Source organism: Peromyscus eremicus, chromosome 19, assembly GCF_949786415.1.
Source record: "Peromyscus eremicus chromosome 19, PerEre_H2_v1, whole genome shotgun sequence".
Classification (NCBI taxonomy): domain Eukaryota; kingdom Metazoa; phylum Chordata; class Mammalia; order Rodentia; family Cricetidae; genus Peromyscus; species Peromyscus eremicus.
Genome location: NC_081435.1, coordinates 31,094,546 through 31,110,845, shown reverse-complemented (window position 1 = coordinate 31,110,845; position 16,300 = coordinate 31,094,546). Strand labels below are relative to the sequence as shown.

At 42.3% G+C, this 16,300-nt stretch overlaps 1 protein-coding gene across 2 annotated transcripts in view; it reads left to right on the top strand.

Annotated features, from left to right (window-relative positions):
- Lars1 (leucyl-tRNA synthetase 1) overlaps positions 1-10,606 on the top strand; it is a 58,659-nt gene extending 48,053 nt beyond the window's left edge. For both annotated transcript variants that reach the window (XM_059245887.1, XM_059245888.1), the window contains exons 30-32: positions 550-645; positions 2,303-2,435; positions 10,239-10,606. In XM_059245887.1, the coding sequence (XP_059101870.1) occupies positions 550-645; positions 2,303-2,435; positions 10,239-10,444 (435 nt within the window). In that variant the 3' untranslated portion in view covers positions 10,445-10,606. The remainder of the gene's footprint in view (positions 1-549; positions 646-2,302; positions 2,436-10,238) is intronic.
- The last annotated feature ends 5,694 nt before the right edge of the window (positions 10,607-16,300 follow it).

The window sequence follows — 16,300 nt, the reverse complement described above, 5'->3', positions numbered from 1 at the left end:
CGCTGGTGTTTGAGCCCAGAGCCTAGTGCCTGCTAGGCCTGTTGATCACGAAGTCAAAGATTAGCAGACATATGTTTTATGTGTATCTCTAAATGCTCATGTATACATTTTTGTCAGTCAGGAACTCCTTTTAGTCTTTTCACGTGGACAGTAGGTACACACCTGAGTCAGATTCAGGAATCTGCAGTGTGTTACGTTACTGAACTATTCTGCTTATGTAACTTCTCAAATGATAAACTTTGGAGCTTCTGTTGTTTAGGTGGAAGGCTTTCATGCTGCTTTTCCTTTTCTTATGTGGCGGGTAGATGACAGATTCTGATATAGAAAGTGACACACACAACTGTAAAGAGCAACGCCATGAAACAGCTAAGATGAGTGAATGTTGATAACATTGTACATTTCACTTCATGTTTGTAAGGAAAACAATAAAATTGTACAGATCATTTCATATTAAGTGGAGAAACCAGTTTGCTCTTAATGAGATGAGGTGGTGATTGATTTCAGCCATATTAAGTGCTGCTAATGACTTTTGTTTCCCTATCTATTTAGCTAGAACATATAGAAGTCAAGTTTGCCTCTGAAGCTGAAGATAAAGTCAGGGAAGAATGTTGTCCTGGGAAGCCGCTTAATGTTTTCAGAACAGAAGTAAGTTGAAGAAGCCGTGTTGAATCATTGCTCCAGGCCTAGACAAGAGCAACATCATCCTTCGTAGGTGGAAGGAATTGAATAGGAAGGTTGAAATGGGCTGCACTTAGGTGTTCTGTTGCTCTGGCTTGTGCAGTACTGGTTATGCCTTATGGTAGTGTTATTTATTATTTTTAGTTTTAAAAACCAAAGTAAGAGGCTCCGGACCATTTATCTATCTATCTATCTATCTATCTATCTATCTATCTATCTATCTAACTATTTATTTTTGGTTTTTCGAGGCAGGGTTTCTCTGTGTAGCCCTGGCTGTCCTTGAACTCACTCTTTAGACCAGGCTAGCCTCGAACTCACAGAGATCCACCTCCCTCTGCCTCCTGAGCACTAGGATTAAAGACATGTGTTGCCACCACCCAGCTTTGAACCTGGTTTTTACTGAAAAACAAAAAAACCCCAAAAAACAAAAACAAGCTAGCTGTGGGTGAGACTTTTAAACCGTGACAAAACTTTCAAATGTCTTATTCTGACTATCTGTTGTTATGCAAGACTTTTTGCTTTTTGGTATTAACCAGGCAAGCTCATCATCTTTTTTTTTTTTTTTTTAAAGATTTATTTATTATATGTACAGTGTTCTGCCTACATATATGCTTGCAGGTCAGAAGAGGGCATCAGATGGTTGTGAGCCACCATGTGGTTGCTGGGAATTGAACTCAGGACCTCTGGAAGAGCAGCCAGTGCTCTTAACCACTGAGCCATCTCTCCAGCCCCCTCATCATCTTAATTAATACTGGAATTGCCTCCTCCTTCTTATTTTTTGGTCATTATTGGTAGAAGTATAAAGGTCTTACAGATTCTATTTAGTCTCCAAGAATCCATTCAGATTTGGACTACAATTATGACTCCATAGAATATCCTAATAGAGGACTTAGACATGTTGTTATTTGGACCATGTTTAATTGAAAACTGGTCTATTTTGAAAGAGTAAGGTAATCATATTCATGGAGACCTGAGTTTATCACACCTGAATTTTATAATACTTTCATTGTCTCATGGTGTGGCTTGCAGAAGTGCACTTATTTGGGCCGCAGAAGTGAATAAATGAAACCCTGTGTTTTATACAGCTTTAATATTCCCTGTGTGGATATGGAAGTCATGTCTATAAAGTGCTTCTTCCTGTGCCTGACCTGTAGTAGAGAAGTTGAACAAATGATAGTAGTAGTGAGAAGAGAAAATGCTGTTGTTGTTATAGTCTGTCACCAGCATTGATACATACAGTTGTAATCCGTTTTACCAAGACATCTAGGTGTAAACATGAACTTACAGTTTTTCTTTCATGTGTCTTGCTCATGATTTTTTGCAAAATTAGAAATGTCTTTAGTGGGTATTGAAAATGTAGTAGAGGGGCTGGGCATGGTGGTACACGCCTTTAATCCCAGCACTCAGGAGGCAGAGGTAGGTGGATCTCTGTGAGTTCGAAGCCAGCCTGGTCTACAGAGAAAGTTCCAGGACAGCCAGTGATACACAGAGAAACCCTGTCTTGGAAAACAAAAACAAAAAAAAGAGGAAGAAGAAAAAGAAAAAAAAAATACAGTAGAGATTGCCCTTATTTTTGGCAGTGTTCAAGTTTGATGTGTCATAACTTATATTTTTACTCTCCTAGCCTGGTGTGTCAATTTTCCTAGTAAATCCCCAGCCATCCAATGGCCACTTCTCAACCAAAATCGATGTCAGGCAAGGAGACAGCTGTGAGTCCATAATCAGACGCTTAATGAAAATGGACCGAGGAATCAAAGGTAAAGTAGTTTCCTTGAAACTCCCACTTAGCAGAGGCTCGTGTATTTATGAGTTGTAAGTAGAAGGGACGGTATTACGCAGCTGTGGGAAGAGAATTGGGCCCCACACTGGGGACCTAGATCCTTTTGGTCTTGTTTGGGGTTAGGTAGTTTGGTAACTTTGTGCCGTTTAAGTGCCAAGCCAGTTCTCTTTTCTTTCAATGTCATGAGTGCTCTGGATTGGATATTTTTCCAGTATCCTATGTGGTTCTAGAATTACAATAAGTGATTTATGTTTCTTAGAGGTAATTCAAAATTAGAAACATATACCCTTAGTATTCTAGACTAAGTTATCCAGCTGGGTCTCTTCCTAGGGAAAGAGGAAAAATAGAATGAGTTTTTGATTGTCTTCCATGCATTAGCTTTTTAATCTTTTTACAATTACAATGTAAGTATTACTGTTATTCCCCTTGTATCGATAGTGAAGTGGAAGTTCACAAAGTAACTTGCAAAGTTTTTTCAGCTGGGAAATCACAAGCTTAGAATTCAAACTGTTGGACTCCAAAGTTTCTATTTTTTCCTTTTAAACAGTGTTTTTCCAGGCAAAATACATAAATAATCTCAATTTCTGATCTAGACTAGAGTACATGTTCTGTGATTTATACTTTTTTTTTTTTAAGGTTTATTTATTTATTGTGTATTCAGTGTTCTGCTTGCATGTATGCCTGCATGACAGAAGAGGGCACCAGATCTCTTACAGATGGTTGTGAGCCACCATGTGGTTGCTGGGAATTGAACTCAGGACCTCTGGAAGAGCAGCCAGTGCTCTTAACCTCTGAGCCATTTCTCCAGCCCCATGTTCTGTGATTTAAATTCAATATAAACACCCCCTCCCTTCCCCTGTAGGTCTTACTATATACACAGCCCTGGTTGGCCTGAAACTTGCTATGTAGACCAGATTTCCTGAAACTCAGAGATGTGCCTGCTTCTGCCTCCTGAGTGCTGTGGCTTCCCCTTTCAGTACCAAGTGTTTTAGTTTTCTTATTGCTATGAAAAAGCACCTGACAAGAAGCAACCTAAGAGAGGAAAGATTGATTCTAACTCCCAGTTTGAGGGTGTAGTGCATGGTGGCAGAGGCCTGGCAGTGAGACTAGCCCTCGGCTGTTGCCGCAGGGTCTTGAAGCGCTGGCCACAGTACGTTTGCTGTCAGGAAGCAGGTGGGAGAGCACTGATGCTCAGCTGTGCTCTCTTTCCTCCTTCTGAGTCAGTCTGGACCCGAGTCCATGGGCTGGGGCCACCCACATTCGCAGTAGGTCTCTCCTCAGGTAAACCTCTGTGGAAACGCCCTTACATATCCAGATCTGTGCTTCCTTGATTCTTAGTGCAGTCAAGTTAGTGAAGAGTAACCATCACTCCAGCCAGGTCCTGGGGTGAACATGAGAGGCAGGTTAGTGTGTCTCTAGTACTTTTCTTCAGGATTGTAAAGACTGACTAATGTCAATGTCCGTCTTTTAGATGATATCTATCTCTCCCTCTCTTCCCATCTCTTCTCCCTCACTGTGTATGTGTGTTTTCAGACAGGCTCTTTCCATGAAGCCCTAGGTGACTTGAAACTTGCTATGTAGACCAGGCTGGCTTTGAACTTGTGACAATTCTGCCTCTGCCTCCTAACTGCTGGAATTACAGGTGTGTGCCCCCAGGATTGGTCTTTTTCTCACTTAATTTTATGTATTCATTTCTTTTTCTTTCTTTTTTTTTTTTTTTTTGATTTATTTATTGTATATACAGTGTTTCTGCCTGCACACCAGAAGAGGGTATCAGATCTCATTACAGATGGTTGTCAGCCACCATGTGGTTGCTGGGAATTGAACTCAGGACCTCTGGAAGAACAGCCCATGTTCTTAACCTCTGAGCCATCTGCAGCCCCTCGTTTCTTTGCAGTGCCAGGTTTTGAGTCCAGGTTCTTGTACATGCTAGGCACGGGGTCTCCCATTGAGTTATATCTCATTTTTTATGACTTTTACTTATTATGTATGTGTGTATATGCACATACATGTAGGTCAGAGGCCAGCTTGTCAGACATCAGTCATCAGGCTTGTGCAAACACCTGTACCTGCTGAGCCATCTTGCTGGCTCTCTTTTCTTTTTGATAGTAATCAAAATGGGTTAGTTTGGGTTTGGTGTTACATACCTATATCCCCAGCATTTGGGAAGCTGAAGTAGGATGATCAAAAGTTTGAGGCCAATCTGGAAACCAACCTGGGATATACAGTGAGAGCCTGTCTCAGAAAAGAAGAACTAGCCTACTTTCAATCAGTATAAAAAATTTCTTTACAGTTACTGTGATTAGGCAGGGCATTTCTTCCACTTTTACATGGATTCTTAGGATCAAGCTCAGGTGGTCAGGTTGGGCAGCAAGAGTTTTACCCACGGTGCCATCTAACCAGCCCAGCATAAAAATTTGTTAACAGTATTTATAAATCCCAACAGTAACCTGACTTAGGGAACTGTATTGAGTGGTCATATCCCATTAAAATAGAAGACTTGAGTTCACTTTCACATATGTTTTTGTTTCTGCTCTGGTTGGTTGTTTCCTGCGCTTTGGATGTCTGCTGAGAGTCTGCCTTGTGGTGTGTGTAAGAACAATTGTTGATCCTGGGTTTGAGGATTCCTTAGAGCACTGTTGATTAGGAGCTGTATGGAGTGAAAGGGTGGGAACTTAGGCTATTGAAACTCTTGTCTGTAATTGAGGGAGAAACTACTGAATCCGTAAGAAAAGTGAAGATTGAGTCCAGGCCACAGAGGAGGTGAGCTCTCCAGCTATGGTGATTATGGAGAAAATGCTGTCTAGTTGGGCCTTGTGAGAGCAAGGGAAGTGTGTTAGGAGGAAGAGAGCGCCCACTGTGTTTCACCACACGTATAGTTAGCCACAGTGTACTAGTAAGGGATTTTATTTTATGAAAATGGTTTGTTGTAGCTGGGTGGTAGTGGCACACACCTTTAATCCCAGCACACGGGAGGCAGAGCCAGGCAGATCTCTGTGAGTTCGAGGCCAGAATAGGCTACAGAGCGAGATCCAGGACAGGCACCAAAACTACACAGAGAAACCATGTCTCGAAAAACAAACAAACAAAAAAAGGTTTGTAATTATAGTAAGTTATAAACATAAAATGTACTTTTGTTTTTGTTTTTGTTTGAGGCTGTCACTATGTAGCTCATCTGGCCTTGGGCTTCCAAACCTGTTGAGGGTTAGGATTTTTTTTTTGGTTTTTCGAGACAGGGTTTCTCTGTGTAGCTTTGTGCCTTTCCTGGAAATCACTCTGTAGCCCAGGCTGGCCTCGAACTCACAGAGATCCACCTGGCTTTGCCTCCCGAGTGCTGGGATTAAAGGCGGGCTGGAGGGATAGCTCAGCCGTTACAGGCTAGGCTCACAACCAAATATAAGAGGGTTAGGATTTTAAGTGTGGCCCCCATGCTTGGCTGTTGGAGTCATTTTCAGGTCATTGAGTGCATTCATGTTGTACAGAATTTTTCATATTCCCAACCGAAGCCCTGTGTCTAGTAACTGTTGCCTCTTCCTGTTCCCTTCTAGTCCCTGTGACCGCTGTTCACCTTCCTGCCTATTCTAGTTATTTCACAGAAGTAGGATCTATGTATCTATACTTTATTTTAAAGATTAGATACATTTTATTAGTAAGCTTTTTTTTTTTTTTTTCTTTAGAAGACGTGATTCCTCACTCTGTTATCCAGCCCTGACCTAACTTAAGCAGTTTTCCTGCCTGGCCTCCTGAGTAGCTGGAGCTACAGGCATGCGCCATTTTACCCAGTAGTAGTTTTTTCTTTCTTGTTAAGCTTTTTCCGTAAGCAAAATGTCTCCCGTGGGTTGGTATGGGGAGCTAGCTCAGTCTGTAGAGTGCTTGCTATGCAGATGGGAGGCCTGAGTTTGGGTCCCCAGCACCTGTATTCAAAACAAAACAAAACCAGCCAGGTGCAGTGGCATGTGTCTGTAACCCCAAAGCTGAGGGATGTGTGGAGACAGGTGGAGTTCAGATAGCCAGCCAATGCAGCTGAAACAGCAAGCCCCAGGTTCTTAATAAATAATAAGGTGGAGAGTGACAGAGGAAGACACCAGCATTGACCTCTGGCTTTTGCATGCACATGTGAGTGCACCCACATACATGCACACACACACAAACACACACACACACACACACACACACACACACACACACACACACACTGTTTTCCAGATTCATGGATGTTCTTAAAGATTTGTTTTTTATTTTATGTGTATATGTATATGCCTGAGTGTATGTATGTGCACCATGTGAGTGCTGGCATCCATGGAGGCCAGAAAGAGGTGTCAGATCTCCTGTAACTGGAGTTACAGGTGGTTGTGAGTCACCTGTAACTGGGTGATAGGAACTGAACCTGGGTCTTCTGCAAGAGCAGCAAGTTTCTTAACCACTGAGCCATCTTTCTAGCCCATATAGGCATTTATTATGTTTCCTTAGTGAAATAGCATAGAATGGTAGATATGCCTTTAGAGCAAATAAGCAGGACTTGAAAATTTGAAAGTATGAATATCTAAGAAGCCTCTTCATATTTATATTGCTTTTGTTCGGTCTTAAGCAGATTTTGTAGTAGGAAGAACTTGTAGCCCTGAAAGACATTAGAGTGGCTTTTAAAGAAAACAGATATTTGTGGGGACCTTATTATGAGGTTGTGGTATACTAGAGGATGTGTTTCTGCATTGAAAATTGTATTGGGGGCTGGAGAGATGGCTCAGAGGTTAAGAGCACTGCTTGCTCTTCCAAAGGTCCTGAGTTCAATTCTCAGCAACCACATGGTGGCTCACAACCATCTGTAATGAGATCTGGTGCCCTCTTCTGGCTTGCAGGGATATGTGCAAACAGAACACTGTATACATAATAAATAAATCTTAAAAAAAAAAAAAAAAGAAAAAGAAAATTGTATTGTGAAGTGTTAAATCGGGGACAGTGAGATGCCTCAGTGAGCTAAGGCACTTGTTGCCAAGCTGATGACCTTGGTCCCCACTGTGGGAGTCTGCTGGAGTCCATCTCCAATCTGCTTCCACCTTTCTAAGGGTTCTTGGGTAGAGGAGAGAAGAATGAGGAACTTTTAGATAGAAAGATAGCAATGAGGAGAAAGACAGCGACACAGGATAGCTTCAGGAGGGTCCTGGGTCAATACCCAGTCACTCCATCCTTTATTCTTATGAGTTTTTTATAGAATGCCAAGGGGAGAGGCAAAAGACTTCCCCCTTTCAAGATCAAAGCACAATTAGAGCCAAGTGTAGACCCTTCAAAACGCCTGGTAATCACGCTCTTGGCCAAATCATCCTATTATGCAGCCCTGCTGGGTAAAGCAAGCTCAGATTCTTTGACCTTGAGTAAGGTCTCACTAGGAGGCATCTGTGGGCCACCACATCACATGATGTTGTGGAAGAAGAGAAACTTAATTGTCCTCTGAATTACACATGCATGCTATGGCATGTGTGCACACACACTCATAAAATAAATAAATAAATTTTATTTATTTGTGTGTGTGTGTGTGGGAGGGTGGTTTCCAGACAGGGTTTCTCTGTATAGCTCTGACCATCCTGGAACTCGCTCTGTAGAGCAGGCTACCCTTAAATTCAGATTCATCTGCCTCTGCTTCCTGAGTGCTGGGATTAAAGGTGTGCACCACCACTGCCTGGCAATTTGGTTTTTTTAAGATGTCAAATCAACTTCCATTTAAAGGTCCTCAGAACACTGCCTGGGTTCCTCAGAATTGTGCTGGCATTGCTTTCTATTTGTTGTCTTTCCTCATGGAGCCTCTGGTATAGTTTTTCTCTCTCTACCCATACAAGCTGTGAATAATATCATACAGTGTTTTAAGTTTGGAAAATGGTTAGATGCATTAGCGAAGTTTGAAATTGGTATTTGCGTGAGAATCCACAGAAGAGATCTAACCTTGATACTTTCCGTAGGCCTTCGGGTTGCTTTGATATGTATGGGGGCCGAGCATATTGAGTATGTAAGATAGAAAAACAGTTCAATTCAATAACACACTTCATAGTCTGTCCGCCAATTGTATTGAGGGTGGTTATGATCTAGGGCCAGGAGGAACTGGACTCAAACCATCATTTCACTCCACAAAGGCCACTGAGCAACTCTTGATGATAGTGACTTTAAATCACTGACACCTATGCCACATATGAGCTAATAACTTGGAGGTGAGAGGCTCCATTTCATGTTATCAGTCCCCAGGGGCTTTCAATCGCTTTTATCTTTTCTCTAAGTGCCTTAAATCTTGTGTGGTTGCAGACTTAAATTTCAACATTTTCGGTGATGACAGAGATCTAGGATAAGAATAGATAGGAAGGCCACTACGAAAGCCCTATGAATTTATTGGCAGTAATGAACTACATGGCAAAACATCAAAGCAAATGTGTTTTGTCACTTAGAAGGCTGATTGAGTGTTAAGGTTTCTTTGAAATAGTTCGAATTAGAATTGGTTGAAATGACGAGGGAAGACTGTTAGAGAGCGAGCTGCAGTGAATGTATAAAATCTGCTGGCAGAGCTTGTTACTGCTTCTATAGCAAAATACTTGGTACCGCCGCCGCCGCCGATGTACAGGTGAAATTGCAGTAGCTGTTACAGTGAATTGTGTTCGCCCAAATAAGATGCAGCTTGGGGAGACTCGCTGCCTCGCTCCTGTGTTAGGTTTCAGGGCTTGTGCTTTGTTGGTTTCTGCAGAGACTCTGAACACTCCCAGGCAGGGTTGGCTTTTAGGGCCGATGCAGGTAATTGCTCTGTAAGCCCTGAGAGCTCTTCTCTAAACTTGCAGCCTTTCAGTCTTTGTTTCCCAGAGAGAAGAGAATGCCTGCAAGACTTGTACTCTGGGTATGGCTGCCAGCTGCATTAATGTCTTCTTTGATCTCTTATCCCTTACAAAGCTCAGCTTTGTCCTCTTGAGACACCATGAGGGAATGTAGCTCACAGACCACCCAGTGATCTGTTTTAGAAAAGCTTGGAAGTAATGTGGGAAATGTCTTTGGGGGAGGGGCAGGTGAAGCATAACTGGCCACACTATGCTCAGAACGGCATAGACCTAGAGCAAGCATTTGTGACAAAATTGTTTGATGTTGAGAAGGCTCAGAATTGGTTAAATAAACATTTTTTGACCAGATTGTTGAATCATAAATTTATTCATAGGGCAGGTACTTGTTTGGTTTTGGGTTGCTGTTTTGGTTTTTGTTTGTTTTTGGTCAGGAGCCGTTTCACTAGCTTGCACAATAGTAGACCAGATGCAGGTCAGATTGGAGCTCATCTCAAAGTTGTGCCTCCCTCTGCTCCTCCTTCTCTTCTTGATTCTCACCAGCTTGTGCTGCAAGCACTTCTTATCTCTTAAGCAAAAGAAGAAATAGGTAGTACTGTTTCTCACAGTGAATTCTCCAGAAATAGCTCAAAAAAGGTCCTTTCACCAGCTGAGTGCATTCAAGAGCACCAAAGGTTTGTTGAAGCATGTAAAGATGATTTAAACCATAGGCTGGCACTTAAAAAAAAAAAAAAAAGAACACTATTCCCCCCCCCCCCCCCTTAGTTTGGTGTTCTGGATATGTTACATTCCGGGTGTGTTACACAGATTCTCTGACTATTTGGAATCAGGTGTAAAGCTGGAAGGGGATGAGTTTACTAGATGCTAGCTTGGCTCCTGAGAATCTGATGACAGTGCTTGTGTTATCTATTACAACTGGATTGTGTCAATCAACGACTGTATGCAGATGCTCATGTTGGTGATCTCTTCTGCTATAGATCTTTCCAAAGTGAAACTGATGAGGTTTGATGATCCTCTGCTGGGGCCTCGACGAACTCCAGTCCTCGGGAGAGAGCACAGTGAGAAGACACTCATTTCCGAAAATGCTGTTTTCCATGTGGACCTAGTGAGCAAGAAAGTTCACCTCACTGAGAACGGGCTACGCACAGATATTGGCGACACAATGGTCTATCTGGTTCACTGAGCTCATGCAAATTGGAGATTTAATATGGTTTCTAAGGTACTTCTGCCCTGAGAATCTCAAGCTAGATCTACATAGACTTCATTTCTAACTGCTGGATTCTGTATGTAATCATAGTTATACCAGTTCACCTTTGATTTCTAAATAAACTTGCATTTTTTTTCACCTTTGGGCCTCCAAGAGAAATGGTTTGTGCCACATTATTTATTTATTTTTAACAAGTAATTTCTGTTTCCTAGGAGTTTTTAATCTTTACACAAAGGCTGTTTCCTTTTTGGTCTGTTTTCCGTGTTTCAGACAGGGTCTCACTGTAGCCCAGGCTGGCCCTGGAGCTCATGATCCTCTTGACTCAGTCTCCTGAATGCTGGGGTTAGAAGCATGTCCCACTGTGCCCTGTTGTCGGTGTGTCCCTTTTATGAAGTGTAGTTTTACTGTTTATGCAGGTTAAGGAGCATCACAGCTCTATATAATATCATATATCCACTTAAGGAGTTAGCTAAACTGCTTAGACGCTGGGCAGTGATGGTGCATGCCTTTAATGCCAGCACTCGGGAGGAAGAGGCAGGTGGATCTCTGAGGTCGAGGACAGCCCGGTCTACAGAGTGAGTTCCAGGACAGCCAGGGGTACATGGAGAAACCCTGTCTTGAAACAGAGAGAGAGAGAGAGAGAGAGAGAGAGAGAGAGAGAGAGAGAGAGAGAGAGAGAGAAGGAAGGAAAGAAGAGAAAGAAAAGAAAGAAAAAGACAATAGTGAGTGAGCTCATTCCATTACTTTTATGAGTGTGGTGTGAGCATGTGTATAGTAGATGTGCATGTATGTGTGCAGAACTCTATGCTCATGCTCATGTGCCACACAGAAGAAGACATTGGGTGTTCTGCATTGTCATTCTCTGCTTTATTCCCATGATACATAGTCCACCACTGAACCTAAGCTACACTGGCAGTTATGGAGCCCAAGCAAATATTTTTGCTTTTTAATTTACTGTTAATTATTGTGTGTATATGTGTGGTATGTGGGGTGGTGGTGGTGGTATTTATACCACAGTGGGAACTTGGAGAGTAGGGGACAACTTTGTATATTGTTATTCTCTTTCCACCTTCACATGGGCTTCAGGGATTGAACTCAGGCCTCCTGCCGTGTCATCTTGCTGGCCAGATGCCCAGGTTTTTTAAATGTTTGTATGGGAATTTGAATTCCATTCCTTATACTTGCTAGTAAGCGCTCTCACCCACGGAGTTACCTCTCTAGCCCCTAGTTCTGCCTTGTGTGTGTCACTGTCCAGGTTCAGGGACACTATCAATAGCTTGTAACTTATTTCATCTCTAGTAGTTTTAGTATTTTTTTTTTCTCCTAGATAGAAGGAGTTAGCAAAGTTTAGTCCTAGCTAGCTTTAAAAGGTCATACTACTTATAAACTTTTCATTTTATTAAAAAGTATTACATGTGTTCATCTGTCTTCATATAATGAAAAGATGTAAGGTATTGACAAGCAGAGGAGAAAAGTATTTCCATTTTTGAAGGGATCAGTATGGGGAAAGGCCAGTTTTGGACAGTCCCAAGGAACCTGAAGGCTGAGGTCAGGTGACTGTTGCTGGGGAATCCAGTGAAGATCACGTATTGTGGCAGCAGTGTGGCTTTGAAGTCACCTAGCTAGGCTAGATTCCACTTCCATTTGCACGTTGGGTATCTCAGCAAGTCCTCAGCTCCAGTTAAAATGAAAGTGATGGTAAGCCTTGCCACCTTACTGTCAGCTGGTTGGGCTGATCTGGGCAAACTACATGTACAGTGTCCGGCAGATAGGAAGCCTTGGCCAGATGCTGCTAGTGAATGAGTGCTGCATAGGAGGGTGTAGGCTTTGTGTCCTTTGTGTTGGTCCTTGGGGGCCACCTTTTATTTTGTTCTGTGTGAGGGGAACCATGGCAACTGTTTCCCTTCAGGTTTGTCTGCTTCAGAGCTATCAGTTCAACACAATTATTGATGAAGAACTCCCAAGTTACTGATTTTTACTCTTTAGTTCTTTTTCTTTCTTTATGTCTTTAGAACATCTTTCTTGGCTATAGTCAGCGCTATATTCAAGTATATTTTTGAATCCTTTTTTATCTTTGTTTCTTGAACTATTGTTTGGATTTTTTGAGACAGGGTCTCTCTATGTATCCCAGGCTGGCCTGGAGCTCGGATCCACTTGCCTCTGCCTTTTCCATTGCTGGGATTAAAAGTGTGCACCACCACACCTGGTCCAATTATTTTTTATATGCTTTTTTTTTGTTGTTGTTTTGTTTTGTTTTGAGACAGGATTTCTCTGTGTAGACCTGGCTGTCCTGGAATTCACTCTGTAGACCAGGGCTGGCCTCAAACTCACAGAGATCTGCCTGCCTCTGCCTCCTAAATGCTGGGATTAAGATGGACACCATCATGCCCAGCTCTATATGTGGTTTTAATCAGACCATTTGTTATTTTCTGTCCAGCTTCATGATTTTCTTTAAAAACTAAAAAAGATTTTGTTCTATTTTTAGTTAAGTGTATGTGTGTGTGTTGAGTGTGGGTTTATGCACGTGAGTGTGAGTGCAGTGCCTTGTGAAGGCCAGAAGGCTTCATTCCCTGGAGCAGGGAGTTAAAGGCCACTGGGAGCCAGCTCTAGAAATTGAACTTAGATCCTCTGCAAGAAAACCAAGTGTTCTTACTGCTGAGCTATCTCTCTAGCCTGCTTCTTTTTCTTTTTTAATAAGTAAAATGTAGGGTTTGATAGTCAAAACTATATCCATTCACAAAATTCTTATACCACGTTTCCACTTAATAGCTAAACTATTATTATTTAATTTCTTGGTTATGTTTTCTCTGTTTCTTTCCAAAGCAGGCAATTAATTTATTTATATTTATATTATTTTTTTTATAATATAGTAGGAGGAAATATATATATTTTAAAGACTTATTTATTATGTACACAGTGTTCTGTCTGCCTGTATGCCTACATACCAGAAGAGGGCACCGTATCTCATTACAGATGGTTGTGAGCCACCATGTGGTTGCTGGAATTGAACTCAGGACTCTGGAAGAGCAGCAGTGCTCTTAACCTCTGAGCCATCTCCCTAGCCAGGAAATATTTTTCCTATAGAGTGATATATAAATATCTTTCTATAGAATTATATATAAAATTATTTTATACTTTGACTTTTAAGGTTAACAGCATAACCTGAATTTGTATGAGAATTCTTTTGCACACTTCTCTTCCCCTGCCCGAACCTGCCCTTCTTTCTTCCACCCCACTGCATAAGGCTGCTGTGAAGGTTCCTTGCCTAGTTATCTCTTACATAGGAACACTTACGTTCTTTTCAAGTAATATTCTATAGACTTTGTTAAGAAATGTATGGGGGGGAGGGGATGGGAGGAGAGGCAGGAGGGGAAACTGCAATCGGGATGTAAAATAAATGAAAATTTTTAATTAATTAAAAAAAGAATGTATAGGAAAGGCTGGAGGGGTGCATTTTTCAACAACTACCCACACTTGCCCGCGCTTGCAGAGGACTGAGGTTTGGATCTTGGCACCCACATGATGGCTAATATCCAGGGGATCTGACACCCTCTTCTGGACTCAGGCTCCTCTCTGTACATCGTGCACAGAGACCGGCACAGGCACACACATACATGTGAAAGTAATAAGTCTGAAAAGAACCTGGTGAAGAACCTTATGAATATGTGGCTAATGGTTTGGGAAATGTGAATATTCAGAATGAATTTGTAGACGTGAGCTAGCTTATAGGTCCCAGGGCAGATGCACTTTTGTTAGCACATGCCTGGGAACAGCAAATAGAAAGGCTCTTAGAGGGGCATGGAGGTACCGTTGGAAGCAGTGAGCAGCAAGGAGACCCCACGAGACAGGTCTGGAGGTGGAAGTGGGTGTTCAGAATCCCACAAACTCATGGAGGGTTGAATTGGAGCACTCGCCGCCTGTTCTGTGTTCACTTCCACACTCTCGGCAGGTAGACAGGACTGGTTCCGGAGAACAGAATGTGGTCTGCCCCCTGTGTTATCAGACTGTTGGGTCAGAGCGGGAGATGTTACATGCCTTGCAGGGAGGAAGACTTCACAGATGAGCTGTGGTGTAGAGGACGGGATTGAAGGGGCAGCTGAAGGCGCAGGGCCTCACCCCCAGCTCTTGAAACTTGTAGAGAAGAACTATGGTAGACCCATGCTTGCTTGGGAGGATGATGCTCAGAATAGGATGTTTATGAATAGGAATGAGAAGGAAGTTGGAAACAGATAATTAAATGGGATCTTCTTAAAGGAGCTCTTGGATTCCAGGGTAAATTTGGGTATTTTAACTTAATAGTGGAGTGTCACTATACATTTCTGAAACAAATTATATATTTTTATTTTATTATTTTTTGGTTTTTCAAGACAGAGTTTCTCTCTGTAGTCCTGGCTGGCCTGGAATTCTGTAGTTCAGGCTGGCCTTGAACTCAGAGATCCAGGTGCCTCAAACTCAGAGATCCAAGTGCTAGGATTAAAGGTGTGCAGCACCATGCCTGGCTTAATTTGTTAATATTTCGATATATGTCTTGAAAATACATTCCTTTAACACTCTTTTTTTTTTTTTTTTGGTTTTTCGAGACAGGGTTTCTCTGTGCAGCTTTGCGCCTTTCCTGGAACTCGCTTGGGAGACCAGGCCGGCCTCGAACTCACAGAGATCCGCCTGGCTCTGCCTCCCGAGTGCTGGGATTAAAGGCGTGCGCCACCACCGCCCGGCTTCCTTTAACACTCTTAAGAATGTGTGGGTCGGGGGGAAGGCTGGGGGGTAGGAGGAGGGAGGACAAGGGGAATCCATGGCTGATATGTAAAATTAAATTAATTATAAAATTAAAAAAAGTGTGTAGGTTTAGCACTAATCACTTGTTCACTGTTTTTCTTAGTGTCTTGGATGTAACTTCACATTTACGTTAGAACAGTGGTTCTCAACCTTCCTAATGCTGTGACCCTTTAATACAGATCCTCATGTTATGGTGACCCCCCCAACCATAAAATTATTTTTGTTTGTATTTCATAACTGTAATTTTGCTACTGTTATGAATTGTAATGTAAATATCTGATATGCAACTCCTGTGAAAAGGTCATTCAATCCCCAAAGGGGTTATGACCCAAAGGTTGAGAACCATTGCGTTAGAAGAATATCCCCAAACCTGGAGTATTATAATTAAGTTTCCAGTTGTTCACTGATAGACTATACACAGAGAATAACTAGTTGCAAGTGAAAAACACACACAAAAGCCAGGGTAGAAGACGACATTTAAAGGTCTTAAAGAATGTAATAAATACTTGTTCTGGTGGAAGATCTGCCTCAACTCCCCTCCCCCATCCCTTTCCCCTAACTCGCCCCTTCAAAACCCGCCAAACACAGCTCCTCCCCCAGAGAGGCTCAAGACCATTCCCACAGGGTATATAAGCTGCATCCCAGAAAACAGACACTTGGCTTTCCAGTCTCTTGTCCCTGTCTCCTCTCTGGGGGGGGGGGGGGGGGGGGGGGGGGGGCGCGGAGAATCACCTGGGAATGCTTTACCCATTAAACCTGGGCTTTTTCTAATTCGGTCTGATTCGTTCTGATTTGGATTGCTGAGTTGGTGGAGAGGCCTATGGGTGAAAAAAATTTATCAATACTGCTTTTTGATTTTTTTTTTTTTTTGCTTTTTCAGTTTTCAAGAGGAGGTAGTAATTTGTTCCTCTCATCATTCTTGTGATGGTAAATTCAGAGTTGTGTGTTCAGGGCTCTGCCACTAGCCACACGAGTCTTCAGAGCACTTGAAATGTAGCTGGGGCCATTTCCCGATGTGCTGTAACTGAAGTTTACATTTCAGATCTTAGAGTCTTT